The sequence below is a fragment of the Schistocerca cancellata genome, chromosome 6, assembly GCF_023864275.1.
Source record: "Schistocerca cancellata isolate TAMUIC-IGC-003103 chromosome 6, iqSchCanc2.1, whole genome shotgun sequence".
In the NCBI taxonomy this organism is placed as follows: domain Eukaryota; kingdom Metazoa; phylum Arthropoda; class Insecta; order Orthoptera; family Acrididae; genus Schistocerca; species Schistocerca cancellata.
This window is the reverse complement of record NC_064631.1, coordinates 564,277,198-564,295,836: the sequence shown is the minus strand read 5'-3', so window position 1 is coordinate 564,295,836 and position 18,639 is coordinate 564,277,198. Positions and strand designations below refer to the sequence as shown.

Sequence of the window (18,639 nt, the reverse complement as noted above, 5' to 3'; positions counted from 1 at the left end):
ATGAAAGAAGGGAAACGGAATAGACCCGTAGAATTATAGAATAGTGTCCCTGACATCAGTTTGCTGCAGAATCCTTGAACACATTCTCAGTTCGAATATCATAAATTTTCTTGGGACCGAGAATCTAATGTCCACGAATCAGCATGGTTTTAGAAAGCATCGTTTGTGCGAAACTCAGGTTGCCCTTTTCTCACTTAGTATACTGAAAACTACGTATAATGGGCAAAAGGCAGATTCCATATTTCTAAATTTCTAGAAAGCGTTTGGCATGGTGCCCCATTGCAGGCTGTTAGAGAAAGTACATAGTTCAAATGGCTCTGAGCACTATGGGACTTAACATCTTAGGTCATAAGATCCCTAGAACTTAGAACTACTTACACCTAACTAACCTAAGGACATCACACACACCCATGCCCGAGGCAGGATTCGAACCTGCGACCGTAGCAGTCCCGCGGTTCCGGACTGCAGCGCCAGAACCGCTAGACCACCGCGGCCGGCAAAGTACATAGGGAACAGGTCACAGATACGTGAGTGCCTCGAAGACTTCTCAGGTTATAGAACGCAGTATGTTATCCTCGACGGCGGGTGTTCATCAGGGACAAGGGTATTGTCACGAGTTCCCCGGGGAATTGCGTCAGGACCGATGTTATTCTCTACAGGCCTATACGTAAATGATGAGGCGGACCGTGTGGGCAGCGATTTGCGGTTGCTTGCTGATGATGCTGTAGTGTACGCATGGTGTTGTCGTTGAGTGTCTGTAAGAGGACACAAGATGGCATAGACAAAATTTCTGGTTGGTGTGATGAATGGCAGCTAGCTCTTAATGTATAAAAACGAATGTTAACGCCGATGAGTAGGAAAAACCACCCGTAATGTTCGGATACGGCATTAGTAGTGTTCCGCCTGACTCAGTCACGTTGTTTAAGTAGCTGGGCGTAACGTTGCAAAGACAGATGAAATGGAACTACCATGTCAGCAGTGTGGTAGGGGAAACCAATAGTCGGCTTCGAGTTATTGGAGAATTCTAGGAATGTGTGGCTCATCTGTAAAGGAGACCGCGTATAGGACGTTAGTGCTATCTATTCCCGAGAACCGCCCCAGTGTGTGGGATCCGTACCACGTCGGATTAAAGGAGGAACTCGGAGCATTTCTGTGGCAGACTGCTAGATTTGTTATCGGTAGGTTAGAACAACACTCAGGTGTTAGGGACAGGCTTCAGGAACTCAAATGAAAATACACTCCTGGAAATGGAAAACAGAACACATTGACACCGGTGTGTCAGACCCACCATACTTGCTCCGGACACTGCGAGAGGGCTGTACAAGCAATGATCACACGCACGGCACAGCGGACACACCAGGAACCGCGCTGGTGGCCGTCGAATGGCGCTAGCTGCGCAGCATTTGTGCACCGCCGCCGTCAGTGTCAGCCAGTTTGCCGTGGCATACGGAGCTCCATTGCAGTCTTTAACACTGGTAGCATGCCGCGACAGCGTGGACGTGAACCGTATGTGCAGTTGACGGACTTTGAGCGAGGGCGTATAGTGGGCATGCGGTAGGCCGGGTGGACGTACCGCCGAATTGCTCAACACGTGGGGCGTGAGGTCTCCACAGTACATCGATGTTGTCGCCAGTGGTCGGCGGAAGGTGCACGTGCCCGTCGACCTGGGACCGGACCGCAGCGACGCACGGATGCACGCCAAGACCGTAGGATCCTACGCAGTGCCGTAGGGGACCGCACCGCCACTTCCCAGCAAATTAGGGACACTGTTCCTCCTGGGGTATCGGCGAGGACCATTCGCAACCGTGTCCATGAAGCTGGGCTACGGTCCCGCACACCGTTAGGCCGTCTTCCGCTCACGCCCCAACATCGTGCAGCCCGCCTCCAGTGGTGTCGCGACAGGCGTGAATGGAGGGACGAATGGAGACGTGTCGTCTTCAGCGATGAGAGTCGCTTCTGCCTTGGTGCCAATGATGGTCGTATGCGTGTTTGGCGCCGTGCAGGTGAGCGCCACAATCAGGACTGCATACGACCGAGGCACACAGGGCCAACACCCGGCATCATGGTGTGGGGAGCGATCTCCTACACTGGCCGTACACCACTGGTGATCGTCGAGGGGACACTGAATAGTGCACGGTACATCCAAACCGTCATCGAACCCATCGTTCTACCATTCCTAGACCGGCAAGGGAACTTGCTGTTCCAACAGGACAATGCACGTCCGCATGTATCCCGTGCCACCCAACGTGCTCTAGAAGGTGTAAGTCAACTACCCTGGCCAGCAAGATCTCCGGATCTGTCCCCCATTGAGCATGTTTGGGACTGGATGAAGCGTCGTCTCACGCGGTCTGCACGTCCAGCACGAACGCTGGTCCAACTGAGGCGCCAGGTGGAAATGGCATGGCAAGCCGTTCCACAGGACTACATCCAGCATCTCTACGATCGTCTCCATGGGAGAATAGCAGCCTGCATTGCTGCGAAAGGTGGATATACACTGTACTAGTGCCGACATTGTGCATGCTCTGTTGCCTGTGTCTATGTGCCTGTGGTTCTGTCAGTGTGATCATGTGACGTATCTGACCCCAGGAATGTGTCAATAAAGTTTCCCTTTCCTGAGACAATGAATTCACGGTGTTCTTATTTCAATTTCCGGGAGTGTATCTGGAGGGAAGGCTATGTTCTTTTCGAGGAATACTACTGAGGAACTTTAGAGAACCGGCATTTAGAGCTGACTGTAGAACGATTCTGCTGCCTCCAACACACATTAGGCGTATGGGCTTCGAAAATAACATACGAGAAATTAGGGCTCATAAGGAGCCATATAGAGAATAGTTTTTCTCTAGTTCTATTTGAGAGTGGAATAGGAAAGGAAATGACTAGTATCGATAATGGGTACCCTCCACCAATCCTCGTATGGTGGATTGCGAAGTATCGATATAACTGTAGATCAACAATGCATGGCTTTAAAATGTTCTCAAATTATGTTTCTAAATTTAATTTGTCAATTTACCAGGTTTGGAGCAAATCTCGTAAACATTTCTTAAAGAGTCAACATTTTTTTAACGAGTCGATTAAACGATTGACCGTTTCTACACAACGAGGACCAAATTAATCATTTGTTCCTTATAAGAGCGGGAATCTTTAAGCAACTTTTTTTAGACCCTGTGATGGAATATTGCGCAGCGTAAGAATACGTTATTTTCTGTGTAATATCAACTGCGACAAGGCTTCGTTTTTGTTCCTCGTGCGATCCAGTGCACCGAATGCTCTCCTTCGAAGCCCCTTTACTCGGAATAATAGTTTAATCGGCATAACTGTTTTCATATAACGACGGTTAGAACTGCAATTCTTTATTAATCCACATCATCAGAGAAATTTATGTACCTTATTATTATTCTTTATTGATTTACTTTTTAATTTTTTCATTTATTTTTTAAATTTAATTTACTTTTCAATTATTTATTAATCCGTGTCATCTGAGAAATTGGTTTGTGTACCATGTTATTATTCTACACTGATTTATTTATCTTATTGACCCCCATACTCCTACCGGTTTCGAAATGGAAAAAAGTACAAATAAAAAAAAGAATGACTTGAAAATCGAACAAACGTTCCTTGCTCCCGAGCCAAATGCCTTCGTTTCTACCCCAGCAGAAATTACACTGTCAAGCGTTTACCTTAAGGGTACATCAGCGGCAGTCACAGAGGTTTCTTTCCTCGATTTCAAGGAAAATATGAATTTATTGACCCCAAGTATATTTATTTTTCAGTTATCTGCCGATTTTGCCTGTTTTCAGTTGATTGTCCCTTGCTTTCTCAAAAACGGTGTGAGGTTTTTTTTTTGGGGGGGGGGGGTTATCCAACATTTCTAAGATTCCTCCGTTTCGGGCTTTACACAAGCGACCTGCTAAAAATGAGCCGAATCGGTTTGCCACTTCTGATGGTTTCCCCTATTATCAGCAATTGTGAGAAATAAAAAATGGTTCAAATGGCTCTGAGCACTGTGGGACTGAACTTCTGAGGTCATCAGTCCCCTAGAACTTAGAACTACTTAAACCTAACACACATCCATGCCCGAGGCAGGATTCGAACATGCGACCGCTGTGGTCACGCGTTTCGAGACTGTAGCGCCTAGAACCGCTCGGCCGCCCCGGCCGGCGAGAAATAAAATACTTGAGTTATGCTCAAATACTAAAATCTGTAGCACACTTCCCGCGGAAGATTGAGAGTCTAGTTCGTATGTGGGTGTACAGTTTTAAGTCTTTACTAACGTTGACTCTACGGTATAAAAGAATGTCATCTCATTCTCTCGGGCAATTCTAAGATCTTCACGTATCTGCGAGGGTTCCTTGAAACCTTATTCAGAATACAAGTCGTTACCGTGTCTTCTGTGACAACTGGTGGCTACGTAATCCGGAGTAGAATCCGCTAAATCCAATAGCAGACTCACTGCTTCCGAGGGCGCTGCGTCAGCTCGGAGCGGAAGTCGATGACACCCTGCAGACTGCCGCAAGGTGGCGAGGCAGGCACGTCCCTTCAGTAGCCCTGCTTGCAGATGGCGGTGACCGCGACGGGTGTGTTTGATTCACACGCCGTTTCGGGGAGTAGTCGCTCCCTCCCAGATCATTGTCTGCGTGGTCCCATCAGGTGGACCCCGATGTCGGATGCCATAACAATTGACGGAAACTCATCGAGTAAAGCAGAAGTAATACCTGGCGTTCCCCAAAGGCGTGTCCTAGGCCCTCTGTTGTTCCTGATCTACATCAACAATTTAGGAGGCAATCTGAGCAGCACTCTCAGATTGTTTGCAGATGGTGTTGCCGTTTATCGTCTTGTACAGTCATCAGATCATCAAAACAATTTGCAAAACGGTTTAGAGAAGATATCCGTATGATGTAAACAGTGGTAATTGACTCTAAATGATGAAAAGTGTGAAGTCATCCACACGAATAATAAAAGAAATCTGCTTAAATTTCAGTTGCATGATACATCACACAAATCTAAAGTCTGCAAACTTAAGCAAATACTAATGGATTACAATCATGAGTAACTAAAACTAGAACGAACACATAGATAATCTTGTCGGGAAAGTAAACCAAAGACGGCGATTTATTGGTAGAAAACTGTGAAAATGTAACAGGACTACTAAAGAGACTGAGTACACTACGTTTGTCCACCCTCCTCTGGAGTATTACTGTGTGGTGTGGGATCCACATCAGATACGATTGACAAAGGACACTGGAAAAGTTCGAAGAAGGACAGCTCGGTTTGTATTATCGCGAAATAGCGGAGAGAGTGCCGTTGATTTGATACACGGGTTGGGGTGCCAGTCATTAAAACAAAGGCATTTTTCACCTCATGAAATTTCAATCACAAACTCTCTCTCTTCAAAGTGTGAAAATATTTTGTTAGGGTCCACCTACATAGGAGAAATGTTCGTCTAGTAAAAAAACAGAAATCAGAGATCACATGGAAACGTTTAAGTCTTGTTCTTCCTGTACGCTGTTCCATAATGGAACGGCAGAGAAATAGCTTAACGGTGGTTTGATGAAACCTTTGCCAGGCACTTCATTCTGAATTGAGGATTAATCATGTAGATGTAGACGCCCTTCGGTACGCTAGACTGTCAGACTTGTGTCATACTGGAGTTTCAGGGCAGCTTCTACCGTGGATCGGAGCCATATTGGTAGACCCCTGGATCACCCATCAGTGCTGGCTGCTTTGCTGATTTCAGTAGTGTCTGCTGGAGTCCATTATCTATGTCCATGGATCGCTTATCTTCTCGCAAGGCGGGAAGTGTTAGAGCGACACTAGAACACTTTCACACACGTTACCAAACCACACATAGCCTGAGAATTGACTGTGAGCAACATGAATGCCATAAATCATACTGATTTAATGCTCTAGGCTAGTAGGTGTGGAGTATTTATATTATCGAGGAGAGGCTCCAGTCTATGACGTCATTCGTATTGTCCGAATCGGGTCTATTCTTTTCTATTCATCTTCAGCTCCATTAAATTTTCTTAATGAATTTGTTACAGTGTCTTTACTGCTTAGTCAGACTCCTGATAGGCGTTGTTACGTCCTGCCTAGTGGGTCTTACATAATGCTACGATGGCAGTTCGGTCTGCACTCCTCTAACGATTTTCTGCTGAGCTCGCTCGCAGTCTCGTTCATGATTGTTGAGGTTACTGTCTTCCTGACGTGAGTAACGTGTTGAAATATTTACGCTTCCCGGCTGGGGCCTGTTGCTAATTCCATGTGATTAACACTGGCTATTCAAACACAGAAAATTTTACTCTCTCGTTTTCTTAATAATATTTCTCGTAACAAGGCAATCAAAGTGTTTCCGTCTGAAGGCCACACTAACCCCTTGAGAACATGTCAGTAGTTATATACCTGCATCCGAACACGCTGGGTTGCGTATATTCTGCAACAACCTATTAAAACGGATACTTCTTGACCGTCCCTTATAGCATTAAGCAGGCTGCTTGAGACAGTTGTTTAATCGCTACACATTGGTCGGTTCCAGAATTGTTGATATTGCTTGGATTACAAAACAGAAGCAGGAATGTAGTTCTATGGAACATCTTTTCCCTATAAATAGGTAAACACATTGTTGACCATTAAAACTGCATCACCATGAAAGTGGCAAGCAACGAACGTTGGTATGAAGTGATCTTCGTGCTTGGATATTCAAATATTTGCATTTCATCACAACGTAGACAGGAATCATGCCATCAACATCTTAAATATAAAAAAATGTTACACAGCGTGTTTCCCATACAGAAATCACCTTTAATTTTGGTTGTTAGAGAGGAAATCGTGATACGCCATGAGTAAGTAGAAACGTTCAGTGGCATGGGTCGATGTTTGGCATCGACAGTATCCTGGCCTAGCGAGACTGAATTGTGAGTATGGAATCGATGTTTTAAGGGAACCGCTGTCAACGTCATGCAAGATCTGAAAGGCCCCACGTCACTCGTGTCCGAGCAAAGGAACACAGTTTCCGCTCGGCTGTGCCGGATAATACAGCCACGACAAGTAACCAGACAGATAGTGTGGAGACGTCTGGACCATCATGATCTGTCAGATCCTCGATAACTGTTGCTGTTTTCGTTAGAGAGACAGCAGAGAGTGGCGCGCGGACTGCTACGGCAGAGGACGCAGGAGTGACACCGCGTCGTCTTTTCAGACGAGTCATCGTTGTGGATACTGCATTAAGATGGACGTATCCATGTGTGAAGTTTCCAAGGAAAACGAATGCTGACTGACCACATTCATCTTCATCGTATGGACTCAGTATCTGGCGTGATGATACGCGATACCCTTTGGTAGACAACACTATCACCTCTGGAGCACAAAGTTAATTATTTATACTGCAGGTGTTACGTTTCTGACATATTAAGGATGGAGACAGTGCCCTCTCTTAGAGGACTCTGTGACATTATCTTTCAACAATATATCGCAAGACTTCATGTTGCCCGTGCTATCATGACATACCTTGTTTCGGTGGGTGTTGGATTGTTACCTTGGCCAGGACGTGCTCCAAAGCTCATGCCCATCGAAAACATCTGGTCGTGGGTTACCAAGCCTCTGGGACCAAACCACTCGTCCGTCACTATAACTGATAAGCTGTGAAATAGAGCTGAATGTTTTCGACATGATGCAGAACATCTGTGTGTACTAGGGTTGGCACCTTTGGGTACTAAACTGTGAGCCATGTGCACCTATAAATTTAATCCTATGCTCTTCCTGCTACATTGTGTATGTGTTATAGGTGAACTTTCAACATTAGCTATTGTTGTTGGGCTTGTCATTATATTGGCCAACAGTGTACCACCCATGCTAATGTAGGCATCAACTAAATAATTGGATCAGACGGCCATTAACTGTTCAGCTTATGGGTCCGCTTACTCATTTACCTGACTTTCATTCATTTCTGCTTTGAGAATCGCTAATCATTGCTCTGTATACTTACCACTATGGCTTGCATTATCATGGTAATCACCTTACTTTATTTATCATTATTGCTATTATGATTAGTGTTTTAACTATTATTCTAGTGATTACGAGCATTATACTAATCGCAAGTAAGTTTAAACATAGGAAGTTGCAAATGCTATAAGAGTAAAATTTGATAGGATTAGTTGAATAATCTCAATCATGACTAGAAATTCCTATGTGATCTAGCTACTTTAATGACATCCAGTACACGAGTAGGTGTGTTGAAAATAATGTTCATCTATTCTTAAAGTTGGATTTTACTTTGTTTCCACAACGACACATTCTGATGCCGGAAGCAGGTGGAAGTTCGGCTGTCAGAGTATGATGGGTATTTCTGCGTTGAGAACTGTACAGCTAGTCATATATTCATATTTCTGCTAGATTCTGCCCATATTGGGAAGAAGAAAGTAAACGTTAGAAAATTGCTTTATAGTTATTATATTTATTATATTTTATTATTACAAAATAAAACAAACAGTAACCCCAGCTGCAGAGCAGTCAGGTGATTCAGAGAGATAGAGTCTTCAAACTTGCTCCTTATTTTTTGTTTGAAATATAATGAGTCTTCTAGCTTCGTTTCACAAATCTCAGCTCGATTCCCTCTGTGGGCAAGAGCAGTATACTTCTGGTGTTGTAGGTGATATGCCTGGCAGTCTTCTCAGTAAGCCGTACGCTGCACTTGGACAGAATGTTGACAAGACCCACTTTGGTCTGCAATAAACCGAGTCGCATACCTGCAACACAAACAAATGAAGCTCGATTTATTGCTGATAACATAATTACATCAATTAAAAATCTCAGCATCTAGATAGACCATTGGGGTTTGCCAGTGAAACATTTCAAAAGCATGTTTTGCCTTTACTGTTCATGCAGCTCAGTGGTGAGAAAAAATGTGAAAGATTCAATTTCATTAATATTTTGATAAATTGGTGCCGAATCAAGAATGAATGTGAGAGTTATAATATTTATACCATAAATTAGCTGCACGAAAACACGTATTAATAAGATTACGGAGGTATGCTAATTCAAAATGGTATGAAGCCCCAACACTCTACACTCCTAACAGTAGTGGGATGTAATCATTGGTATGTCCCTAGGAAAATAAAATAGCTGAGGTCATACTCGCACCGTAAAGCAGCTAGAAGCAGAAAATGCCTAGAAACTACACGGTCCAGTCCCATTAATCTGATCGCCACCTTATATTCGACATTAGCTCGCAATAACCACTCACACAGGACAAGTGCCAGCACTGGCAGTGGAGGGCATATAAAGTATGTCGAGGGGACACGGAAAACAGCACAGTCGTTATCGTACTGCGGAAACAGAAGGATATATCTGAAGTCCAAAAGGACATAACCAGCGGCTACCAGCCCATTTCCGAAATGGCTAGGTTTGTAAACTGTTCGAGGGGCCCGTGGTTGAAGAAAACTGTACGTGGCAAAATGGTACTATACAAAAGTGGCACCGAGGTAACTGTGGTGCACCACGGGCCATAGATGGAGTGGATGACGGCTGAGATTAGGTGTGTGTAGTAAGTATCATATATATTGGGATTTTGCTTCTTTTCAAATGGTGTAAAGCAACAGTTTGGTGTCGTCCAAAGGTCAAGGTGCCACACTGAAGTCGGTAACGCACATGGATACTAAAGACATCAGCGAAGTCTTGCAGGTTTCTACAACGTTGAGTGGGAGAGGCTGAAGAAGATATGCCCTGTATCTCAGCACAGCAGCGCCCCCGCACAGAGGTCAATATAGAGCCGAGCACAGAAACACTCTTTCCCGGATCGCGACTTCAGCTGAAGCAGTCAACTTTATCGAGTAGGACTGAAGAGTTATTCAAACCTCAGATGGCAATGTACTTTTTGTATGTGTTGAACATTGTACTTCAAGAGAGCTGTTTGTAAATTAGTGCATCAAGTGATGCTCTAATAGTCATTGACAGCTGTAAATTATCAAACTCTTCTGTGGCAAATGATTGTATCAAGCGAAATAACTCTTTTTATTCACTCATGTAATAATGTGAACTAATACACTCCTGGAAATTGAAATAAGAACACCATGAATTCATTGTCCCAGGAAGGGGAAACTTTATTGACACATTCCTGGGGTCAGATACATCACATGATCACACTGACAGAACCACAGGCACATAGACACAGGCAACAGAGCATGCACAATGTCGGCACTAGTACAGTGTATATCCACCTTTCGCAGCAATGCAGGCTGCTATTCTCCCATGGAGATGATCGTAGAGATGCTGGATGTAGTCCTGTGGAACGGCTTGCCATGCCATTTCCACCTGGCGCCTCAGTTGGACCAGCGTTCGTGCTGGACGTGCAGACCGCGTGAGACGACGCTTCATCCAGTCCCAAACATGCTCAATGGGGGACAGATCCGGAGATCTTGCTGGCCAGGGTAGTTGACTTACACCTTCTAGAGCACGTTGGGTGGCACGGGATACATGCGGACGTGCATTGTCCTGTTGGAACAGCAAGTTCCCTTGCCGGTCTAGGAATGGTAGAACGATGGGTTGGATGACGGTTTGGATGTACCGTGCACTATTCAGTGTCCCCTCGACGATCACCAGTGGTGTACGGCCAGTGTAGGAGATCGCTCCCCACACCATGATGCCGGGTGTTGGCCCTGTGTGCCTCGGTCGTATGCAGTCCTGATTGTGGCGCTCACCTGCACGGCGCCAAACACGCATACGACCATCATTGGCACCAAGGCAGAAGCGACTCTCATCGCTGAAGACGACACGTCTCCATTCGTCCCTCCATTCACGCCTGTCGCGACACCACTGGAGGCGGGCTGCACGATGTTGGGGCGTGAGCGGAAGACGGCCTAACGGTGTGCGGGACCGTGGCCCAGCTTCATGGAGACGGTTGCGAATGGTCCTCGCCGATACCCCAGGAGCAACAGTGTCCCTAATTTGCTGGGAAGTGGCGGTGCGGTCCCCTACGGCACTGCGTAGGATCCTACGGTCTTGGCGTGCATCCGTGCGTCGCTGCGGTCCGGTCCCAGGTCGACGGGCACGTGCACCTTCCGCCGACCACTGGCGACAACATCGATGTACTGTGGAGACCTCACGCCCCACGTGTTGAGCAATTCGGCGGTACGTCCACCCGGCCTCCCGCATGCCCACTATACGCCCTCGCTCAAAGTCCGTCAACTGCACATACGGTTCACGTCCACGCTGTCGCGGCATGCTACCAGTGTTAAAGACTGCGATGGAGCTCCGTATGCCACGGCAAACTGGCTGACACTGACGGCGGCGGTGCACAAATGCTGCGCAGCTAGCGCCATTCGACAGCCAACACCGCGGTTCCTGGTGTGTCCGCTGTGCCGTGCGTGTGATCATTGCTTGTACAGCCCTCTTGCAGTGTCCGGAGCAAGTATGGTGGGTCTGACACACCGGTGTCAATGTGTTCTTTTTTCCATTTCCAGGAGTGTATTTCGTGTGTCGTAGTTCCAATGAGCCGTCTTCAACAGCAATCAAAAACCCCACAGCTATGGCTGGTCTATTTTAGTTTCATCTGGTCGTAACACTCAGGAACAGTGACTATGTGTGTTACCATGATAAATTTTGTAGGTGCACCTAGCGGCTTATGCGGACACAATCTGTACGATGTGTTGCGAATAGCGTTAGCAACACAGAAATAATAAATGTAAACGTCATGCATGATGCGACAGCTTTTCAAGCAGCTCATTGTCTATCTCCTTAACTACGCCATCTAATCCATACATATTATAAAACTGTACGTATGTATGTGTGTGCGGTTTTCCCTTTTACCGATTTCAGCCAAACTTGGTACATGTATCCCTTACTGTCAGGCGACAATCGCTGTTGTGGTAAGAACCACCTACCTGTCATAGTTAAGGAGATATGACGTCATAGACAATGAGCTGCTTAATAAGCTGCCGCATCATGCATGACGTTTAAATTTATTATTTCTGTGTTGATAACGCCATTCGCAATACATCTTACAGATTGTATCCGCATAGGCCGCTAAGTGCACCTACAAAATTTATCACGGTAACACACATAGTCGAGGACATATGACACTGAGATCCGTGAAAAACTGAGCACTATGCATAAAATTAAATTGCATTTATTCTTTACTACTAAGATACTCCTGCAGTCGACTCAACTTCAGGAAATTCCTGACATCTGGTAGCTTTCAACTGCAAACCGCGAACGGTTGTAAGTGAAAACAATAGTTGCAAACAGAGCTATGAAGAGGCGTTGCCAAAGAGACGTTTAGAAAATCCGTTGTAGACACCCGAAGCAGATGCGCCAAGCTGCCTGGACATCTGACTATAAATATTGTTTAAAATCAAGTTTTAAGGTAAATAAGCGACATACCTCAAACACAGTTCAGTTGTTTTCGTTCCTAATAGAAAACTGGCAAAGCGAATAATCAGGTGATGCCGGGTTTGTCAGGTAATCAAGAATAAATGGCTTCACCATGGTGTGGAATACCTGAAGAAACTTATATGCTCTCTTACCCGCATTATCGAAGTAAGCGGTGGTATTACACGGTATTAGCACGACGTTTTCTGGCAGTATGTTATTTTATGACCCATATGCTTGTAATATCTAATAAAAATTTGTGATTCAAACTTCTTCCACCGTACAGATCTATTACTAATAGATGGCATTAAATATACATGGGAATGTGTTCTTCTATCTTAGTGGCGTATCTAGATTTAAGATCAGTTCAGCATTAACATTGTAAACTGGATCTAATAAAGCTCTCTGTAAATACTCAACAAGTAGTCTACTTAAGTAAATGTTTCGGACTTGCTCATGCTTTGTATTTGATCCAGGTAACTCAAGAAACAAACTAAACCTAATTGTATTGTCAACTTTTTCGTCCCTGTTTTAATAACTATTTTAGTACTGCTACTAATTACAGTAGTATACTTCTATTAATGTGCATTGTGAAGAATGTTAGCCGTGACAATTGCAGACAGACAAACCTATGCAGGAGTGAAGTCCATCCCCAAAAGGCAGGTACACGTATGGGTGCCTCTTGGCCTTCATCTCTTCTGAGAACCTCTCGGGGTCGTAGCGCTCCGGATCAGGGAAGTGCTCCGGGTCGTAGTGAAGTCCAAAGAGGCTGATGACGATTCCTGTTCCTTTGTCCACGACGACGTCGCTGTCCGGAATCTTGTAGGGTTCCGTGCAGTCGCGATTCAGGAAAGGCAGCGGCGGGTACTTCCTGAGTGTCTCTGTTAGAAAATGGGAAGTGGGAAGTCAGTCAGAGGCTACAGGCATTTTGACAAGCAGTAATACATCTTAACTCACCAATGCAGTGGCAATTGGTATGCTTTGGAGAAATCAGACAGGTTCTGCTGTGGTTGATGCTTCGCATTTCGACTTCACACTCACATCACCAAGGGTCGATATGGGCAGCTTTAGAATGGCTGAAATGCACCTGATGGATCTGTTGCATAGATGATATCCAACAGCGAGTCCACGTTCAAAGTCACTCCTGAACGATTCATTCTGGAGTTACTGCATCTCTGTTGATAACAAAGTACTTCACGGCTTCTTTTGATGTACAGGCGAGTCTGTCCCTTCTGACACACGTAACGGTCAATTTCGCAATACATAGCGGTGTCTGGTTCCTTTGATCCGATACTGTACCTAGTTAATTCTGTACAAATTTAGTGGCCTGGAGAATGGCACGACATCTACGAGTTAATGAAAAAATCTACTTGCACCACTGGAAATATTTCAACTTCTTTGTGGTCCTATATACTAAAAGGCCTTCGTAAAAGCTGTGGAGCTCAGCCTAAAGAAAGAAGTGTTATACCGGAGCCAAGGCAGCCCCTGACGGCCGGCAGCCCATATTACACCACAGAGGAAGAGGCTGTCTATGCCCAAGGCGTATCAAAAGCACCATGGTAATCACCGGCTATTTACATACAAGATAATGGAAACAGACATGCCGAGCGCTACTTCTTGCAGGGGGAGCTCGAGTCACGGCCTGCAGGAAGTATCACTACGCCAAAACCGGTATGGCTGGAGACAGCTATTTAGAGGCTAGAACCAGCCCCAAAGTTCACGCCAGATGTCTACCTCGTGTACTGCGACCGATGGAGATTACGTCTTTGTCTCTGTATTGGACTGTTACTAGTGTGTGAGTGTGTTACCACCTTTGTGGAAAATCAGAAGTTAACTTTTGTTTGCCTCAATTAGAAGACTTTTACAGGCATCGCTACGGTTACCTTTCGTTTGTATGGTCAGCCATCAACCTTGTGAACTTGCATCAATAAAAGTTGTGTTTGTGATAAATTGCGAATTGTCAGTCACAACAAGAAGTACTAATATGTCAGAATAAAATTCACATTGAGTAATTCTTTCATCCAGTAGGTGTACTGAAACTGCTGTTGAGCGCGAGCAGAGAAGTAATTTTTTTTAATCGTGTCAGCAGGATCTTCATAAATCACTTGTGGCCCTCCAAACACTAACGTACGGTAATGTGGTGACATTCGTTTTATAGGTAACCTTTATTGATATTGGAAGATATTTTCGTAATTATTTGTCAGGAAAAGGAAAACGAAACGGGAACTGACCGTTCCTAATTTCGAGTCTGTGTTTCCTAGTCAGAGCATGTGAGCGTGTTTTAATTGATGGCTGCATTGTAGGCACTTGACAGAATTCAACTGTTCTCTCCTATTATATTCCACGATGATCCAAAACAAAATTAAGATTACACTAGTGCTAAATAAAGTAGAAATAATGGTACGTCACTAATGGAGAGCATTCCACAAAAACTCATGAAAATATACTACGAAGTCCGTGTTAGAAATAACAATAGGTGGAGTGGACGCGATATATGTAATTACAGTACTCTAATTCTGCTAATTTTAGCTCATATAACCAACACTGTTTCATAAACGGGGTGGCAGATGACCACGTTTAGTATTTCCTCTTACATCTTAGGAGCACATGTTTGTGTGACTGAATGCCTCCTGACGGTGTAGCGAACATGTGACGCAGTACGGGGTATTTAAAAGACTGCGCGCAGATTGAAGGAGCTGGTAGAGGCGGCGATACAGGACAACTCGAATAGGTAAATGATCCTATACAAAGACTTGTTAAGATTTTTTCGGAAAATGGAATCTCCCGAAATTCTGAAAAATGAAATCATACTATAATCAATTCTGTACAACAAACAGTCTTACCAACAACTGGTGTTGAACATGCACAGGGTCATTAAAAAGGGTAAAATACATCAAAATTTTTGATGTACGTATTTATGTAAACTTGAAATGGAAGAAGTATATTACTGAGCTCCTCAAACATGTAAGATCCTCTACGTTTGCTCTTCGTATAACTGCTAATATGGAAACAAATCTATCAACCTTTTGACATAATTTTCCTATTTCCAATAAAATAATTTCATGCAGAATAATTTCCTGGCGTAAAGAAAGGACTGATTACACAAAAGGGAGCAGTGAGAATAAAATGTGGTGTTTATCAACTCACGTCATGTAGGTACGTCTTCAAGGAGCTAGGCGTTTTAACTGCCCCGTAATAATATATATATTCGTTAGTGAAATTTGACATAAACAATCCATCGCAAGAACGATGATATCAACACCTACAGCACTAGAGGGGAAAAATGATCTTCATTACCCATTGTTACAGCTGCAGGCGGCTCAGAATGAAGTTCAGCATGCAGCAACAAAATTCTTGATCTATAACATAGAATGTGTGTCAGGTAGTCAGGCAAGTTTTAGATTGCAGTTAAAAATCATTCCTCTTGGACAACTCCCTGTATTCCATTCACGAATTTCTACTTAAAAACTGGTAGACAGTAAAAATATTAATAAAAAGAGAACTATGTAAAGTTCAGTTGTATGAGTAGGACTAAAAATAATAATGTTTATTAAAGTTAACATTAACCGCCCGCCCGGATGGCCGTGCGGTCTAACGCAAGGCTTTCCGGGCGGGAAGGAGCGCCGGTCCCCTGTACGAATCCTCCCTGCTGATTTGTGTCGAGGTCCAGTGAGCCGGCCAGTCTGCGGATGGTTTTAGGCGGTTTTTCATCTGCCTCGGCGAATGCGGGCTGGTTCCCCTTATTCCGCCTCAGCTACACTATGTCGGCGATTGCAGCGCAAACAAGTTCTCCATGTACGCGTACATCACCATTACTCTACCACGCAAACAAAGGGGTTACACTCGTCTGGTGTGAGACGCTCCCTGGGGGGTCCACCGTGGGCCGAACCGCACAATAACCCTGGGTTCGGTGTGGGGCGGCGAAGGAGTGAAGTGGAATGCGATAGTCGTCGTGGGGTTGTGGACCACTGCGGCTGCGGCGGGGACGGAGTGCCCCTCGTTTCGAGGTCCCCGGTTAACATAACATAACATTAACCACTTACATATAACATGTAAACTAATTCATTCCTCTCATTTCGAAAAAAGAATTTTTCAAATAATACATGAAGTTATATAGGAAATTATGACCTTGTGAATAAATCTGAACAAGGGAAAGTTTTGGGAAACGCTATATACAGACATGACTCAACGCTTAGACACAACAGACAGAAGTGTTATCGAAATAGTTACATAATTTTTTTCACTGTAATATATTTGGTCTTATAATACTAAATGCTCTTTCAGAGAATTAAAAACGCATTTAATGTGAAGTAAAACATAAACCAGAAAAAAAAGTTGTGACTGGATGAAAAGTCGAAAACAACAGTTGTACGTAGACATGTGAATTTCACTGTGTTTGCAGATAATTAGTAGCCATCAAGGACAAATGAGCTATGTCACTGATTAGATTGTAAATACACACATCAAAAAAAGTTTTGCATCACCTCGGTTCCGATAGTTTCAGAACTTGTAAAGAAAATTGGAATATTCATCTACATAAGCATCATTTCCGCCCTTTTTATCGCTAATGAAAAGAACACATTGCATGTTGCCCCACCATACAGCGAGACCTTCAGTTCAGAGTGGTGGTCCACATTGCTGTACATTTCGGTACCTCGTACACCCAGTAGCAAGTCCTGTTGAATTGATGCATGCCTATATTCGTCGTGGCATACTTCCACAATTTCATCAAGGCACTGTTGGTCCAGACTGTCCCACTCCTCAATGGCGATTCGGCGTAGATCCCTGAGAGTGTTTGGTGGGTAACGTCGTCCATAAACGACCATTTTCAATCTATGCCAGGCATGTTCTATAGGGTTTTTGTCTAAAGAACATGCTGGGCACTCTAGTCGAGCGATGTCGTTATCCTGAAGGAGGTCATTCACAAGATGCGAGCGATGGGGACGCGAATTGTCGTCCATGAAAACGAATGCCTCGCCGATATGGTTGCACTATCTGTCGGAGGATGGCATTCACGTATCGTACAGCGTTTACAGCGCCTTCCATGACCACCAGCGGCGTACGTCGGCCGCACATAATGCCATCCCAAAAAGCAGGGAACCTCTAAGTTGCTCCACTCGCTGTACAGTAGGTCTAAGGCGTTCAGCCTGACCGGGTTGCCTCCAAACACGTCTCCGAATATTGTCTCGTTGAAGGCACATGCAACACTCATCGGCGAAGAGAACGTGATGCCAATACTGAGCGGTCTATTCGGCAGGTTGTGGCGCCCATCCGTACTGTACTGCAAGGTGTCGAGGTTGCAAAAATGGACCTCGCCATCGACTTCCTGAGTGGATTTTTTTGCATCATGCAGCCTATTGCGCACAGTTTGAGTTGTAACACCATGTCCTGTGGCTGCACGAAAAGCATTATTCAACATGGTGGCGTTGCTGTCAAGGATCCTCCGAGCCATAATACGTAGGTAGCGGTAATCCACTGGGCAGCTTCAGCGAGGCATATCATCAACAGTTCCTGTCTCTCTGTATCTACTCCTTGTCCGAACAACATCGCTTTGGTTCACCCCGAGACGCCTGGACACGTCCCTTGTTGAGAGAACTTCCTGGCACAAAGTAACAAAGCGGCCGAGATCGAACCGCGGTAATGACGAACTAGGCTTGGTAGAACTACAGAAAACACGAGCTGTGTACCTCCTTCATGGTGGAATGACTGGAACTGGTCAGCTGTCGGACCCCTCCTCCTAATAAACGCTGCTCATGCATGGTTGTTTAGATCTTTGGGCGAGTTTAGTGACATCTCTGAGCAGTCAAAGGGATTGTGTCTGTGATACAATATCCACAGTCGACGTCTATCTTCAGGACTTCTGGGAACTGGGGTGATGCAAATCTTTTTTTAATGTTTGTAACTCAAAAAGGAGGAACCCCGAGCTGTGATGTACGAGTTTCATGGACTTATGGAATATCGTGTACGTATTTTGAAAAGTCAGGTAGTGTGTGGATTCTAATTTTTGAGGAGAAGTATCGGACTTAAAATATTTGACAGCAATTAGTCTGAAAACTTTAACATTTGATCAGAAGAGCTGAATTTGTAAATTTTTTCGACAATCAGTCACATTTATTTTAGTATTGCAAGAGACTCTGTCTGACTGTGAGTTAATGAGCATTTCGCTCTCATTTAAGTATGTGGCCGAAAGAGACAGCCTTCCAGGAATTGTGAAACGAATCCTGTCGTCCAGGACCGTGTGCCACAAAGAGTGCATATTGGCCATAAGATGCGGAAATT

General features: G+C 44.7%; 1 protein-coding gene across 1 annotated transcript in view; it reads right to left on the bottom strand.

Moving 5' to 3' along the window:
* Window positions 1-8,429: 8,429 nt before the first annotated feature.
* Window positions 8,430-18,639, bottom strand: part of LOC126191380 (cytochrome P450 6k1-like) — a 137,433-nt gene continuing 127,223 nt past the window's right edge. The window contains exons 7-8 of the mRNA XM_049932232.1: window positions 12,990-13,241; window positions 8,430-8,741 (exon numbers count right to left, since the gene is read on the bottom strand). Coding sequence (XP_049788189.1) covers window positions 8,575-8,741; window positions 12,990-13,241 — 419 coding nt within the window. The 3' untranslated portion in view covers window positions 8,430-8,574. The remainder of the gene's footprint in view (window positions 8,742-12,989; window positions 13,242-18,639) is intronic.